General features: G+C 40.7%; 1 protein-coding gene across 1 annotated transcript; it reads left to right on the forward strand.

The window, feature by feature from the left end:
• Positions 1 to 1044: 1044 nt before the first annotated feature.
• Positions 1045 to 2712, forward strand: LOC114167191 (F-box/kelch-repeat protein At1g23390-like). Its single transcript, XM_028052198.2, has one exon. It carries the CDS (start codon positions 1142 to 1144, stop codon positions 2240 to 2242), a length of 1101 nt encoding a protein of 366 aa, XP_027907999.1. The 5' UTR covers positions 1045 to 1141; the 3' UTR covers positions 2243 to 2712.
• The last annotated feature ends 646 nt before the right edge of the window (positions 2713 to 3358 follow it).

Raw genomic sequence — 3358 nt, forward strand, 5'->3', positions numbered from 1 at the left:
CTATAACTTCAAACCCCAATTGTTAGATCATAAAACAACCAACAATGTGAAACGTTCAACGTAACCAAAACATCGATTGATGATGTGCACACTTCTTTTTAAGCGTTAATAGAAAATAAACTCCTAGAGAATATTAATTATTCAATTAATAATTTTACTTAAATAAAACATCAAATCAATAATTAAGTTTACAATGAATAAAAATAATATATTATGTAAAAGAGAAAAAACTATTAACATATTTATTTTACGAAGTAGAGTCGTTATATCAATAAATTTTTAATTCGTACTAACTTTAATTAAAAATTATAGAATTCGAAGTGTACTACACTTAGGCGGCTTAGTCCGACTATAGCCATAAGACCTGCCCACATAGCTGCCAAGGACGCAAATAATCACCATACATACGCCAAGCAAATGAAAGTAACCAGCCTAAACTGCTATAAGAGCAACCAATCTAGGTCACTAAAGAAGTAGCCGGCCTAAACCGGTATCCTAAAGAAACTAAACGAGAACTTAGCATAGCGTTACCAGCAAAACTCCTAAGGCCCGCGGTAGTCGTGCTAAGTGGCCTGGACTTTCTGAGAGTTTTTGGCTGACTTGAGCATTGAAGTCTCTTCCGTAGGTAACCCTTCTCAGGTCCAAACCGGTCCAAACCGAAATACCCACAGATAACACATGGCAGTCAAGAGGAAGTCTACTGAGGGAGGAGATTGCAGATTGAGGTAAAATAACGTTTGTATCTGACATATCTTATTTGTTATCCGCAAGAAAAGGAAGTTTATTATTTCATAGACAAAAATATGAAATATATATATATATATATATATATATATATATATATGTATATATATTGTAATTTGAAGCAAGTATACGTTCACTTCTTTATATTTAATTTTTTTCCTTTTTCTTTTCTCGGTATGTGACAGGTCATTATCGTTCACCAATACACAATCTGACAGCACTAATGAGGTGGCACACCGCCATTGGATACTCAGAATTTTAGTTTTCCATCCCTCTTTCCAATCACTATATAAACCCTCCATAGCCATGTCTCACTCACTCAGAAGAAACTGGAATGCAGAGAAACACATAAACAAACAAACAAGCCTTACAATTATTTTCTCTCTGCTTATTAGTAATGGCAGCTGCAGAAGAAGCACCCATTCACGGTGATATCCTAGAAGCAATACTATCGCACGTGCCACTCATCCACCTCGTGCCAATCTGTCACGTGTCAAACTCCTGGAAGCGTGCGGTCTCCTCCTCTCTCGCACATCTCCGCCCCATTAAGCCATGGCTCATCGTCCTCACTCAGAGCCCACGCGCCTCGCACGTGACAAAGCTGCACGCTTACGACCCTCGCTCCGACGTGTGGCTCGAGATTAAAAACCACATGTGTCCTCACTCCTCTACCGTGCGCTCCTCGCACTCCTCGCTACTCTACACGCTCACCCCCGCCGAGTTCGCCTTCTCCCTCGACGCGCTGCACCTCAACTGGCACCACGCGCCCTCACCGCGAGTGTGGCGCACCGACCCCATCGTGGCTCGCGTGGGCTCGCGCGTGGTGGTGGCCGGCGGCGCGTGCGAGTTCGAGGACGACCCGCTCGCGGTGGAGATGTACGACGTGGAGAGCCGCGCCTGGGAGACGTGCCCCTCCATGCCGGCGCTGCTGAAGGATTCCACGGCGTCGTCGTGGCTTTCGGTAGCTGTCACCGGAGAGGTTATGCACTTGACGGAGAAACACTCGGGCGTGACATACTCGTTCGACACTGTGTCGAAAAAATGGGAGGGACCGTTTGACTTGAGACCTGATGAGAGTGTTTTTAACTGCGTCACAGGAACACTAGGGGAGCGGTTGATGGTGGCGGGGGTGGTGGGGGAATTTGGGAACGTGAGAGGCGTGAAGCTGTGGGAGGTTCGGGGTGGGTTAGGGTCCAGAATGGTGGAAGTGGGTGAGATGCCGAAGGAGATGGTTTGGAAGGTGATGGGTGATTCGGAGTTAGGTTCGGTGGAGGTGACGTGGATTGGGGACTTTGTTTACGCGAGGAACACTTCCGTTCCGGAGGAATTGGTGGCGTGTGAGGTAGTGAACGGTGTCGGGTGCGAGTGGAGAAGTGTACGGAACGGTGCCGTGAGCCACGGCGCGAGAATGGTGGCTTGCGGCGGCAATGTGTGCATGGAGGATCTGCAGCGTGCGGTGATGTCGGGGACACGGACATTTTGCGTGAAACACATGTGAATGGGTTGAAAAGCTTTGTTAATTACTATAGTAAGTTGTGGTATTTTGTTTTAAGAAAAAAAATTTAAGGTTTTAGAATTGGGAATGTCATTTTCGTTTTTTTATTGGCAGACAAGTCTGTCAATTTTTTAATAACTTTTTTGTTAAATTATTTGAGTGGCAAAAAAGTTATAAGAAAATGATAAAGAAAATGTCTAGAAAAGCTGAATCTGAGTGAGATGTCTGAAAAAGAAAAAGAAAAAAAAGAACATTGTGGAAATGGATAAGAATGATGAAAGTGTAAGGACATGTATGTTTTGAGCTGAAGAGGTTGTTCTTTATGGGAGGGGTTTCTCCCTTGTAAGTTATTTTTCCCTCCCTACAGTGAGAGATTGTTCTTTAATTCCTCTTTTTTTGCATTGTTCCTTCAAGAGTTTGGATTTTACTTGTTGAGGTTTCGTAATAAGAGAACGTGTTTTCTATGTTTTTTATTTCTCAAGTTTCCACTTCTTAGTTTTGAGCCTCACACTTGTCCCACCGCTGATTACCATCATGTGCGCTTAGTCATTTCAATGATTAATTGTTGGAAAAGAAAAGATATATTTTAGCATTTAAGATCAGACATATAACTTAAATTCTTTTATATCCACATTTAAAAAACAGTTAAATAATTTTTTTTTCGAACTTAATGTTTCTTCAACTCTCCCTTATGTCAGATTGGTATCGCCCTTCCCGGATAATGTATGTTGACGACGACGAATATAACAAGTTGATAATATTTAAGATCAATATTGAACGCCGACTTAAAATAAAAAAGTAGAAAATAGTTTCTTTTATCTTAATTAATAAATCTCTGCAATATTACTGTGAGAAATATATTAAATGTTTCTCGTGTTTCGATCCCTTTTTTATATATTGCTTGTTTTGAAATACAGAGTTTTGTTTTAGTTTTATTTTAAAAAAGTATGTTAAAAAAATATATTTAAATTGTGTCGTGAAGCGCGAATGTTCCGCTTGAGAGAAATCAAGTAAAAATCTAAACATACAAACAAATCCAAAATTCACCAAAGCCATTTTTTACCAATTCAATAATTTCTTATCAAATTTTAAATAGAATACACTACAATCAAGCATTTA

Source organism: Vigna unguiculata, chromosome 2 (assembly GCF_037176805.1).
Source record: "Vigna unguiculata cultivar grain cowpea cultivar isolate G323 ecotype 2 chromosome 2, ASM3717680v1, whole genome shotgun sequence".
Lineage (NCBI taxonomy): Eukaryota > Viridiplantae > Streptophyta > Magnoliopsida > Fabales > Fabaceae > Vigna > Vigna unguiculata.

Bases quoted from the DNA above. Each gene is read 5' to 3' on its own strand.
- LOC114167191 (XM_028052198.2), top strand. From the start codon at position 1,142: ATGGCAGCTGCAGAAGAAGCACCCATTCACGGTGATATCCTAGAAGCA.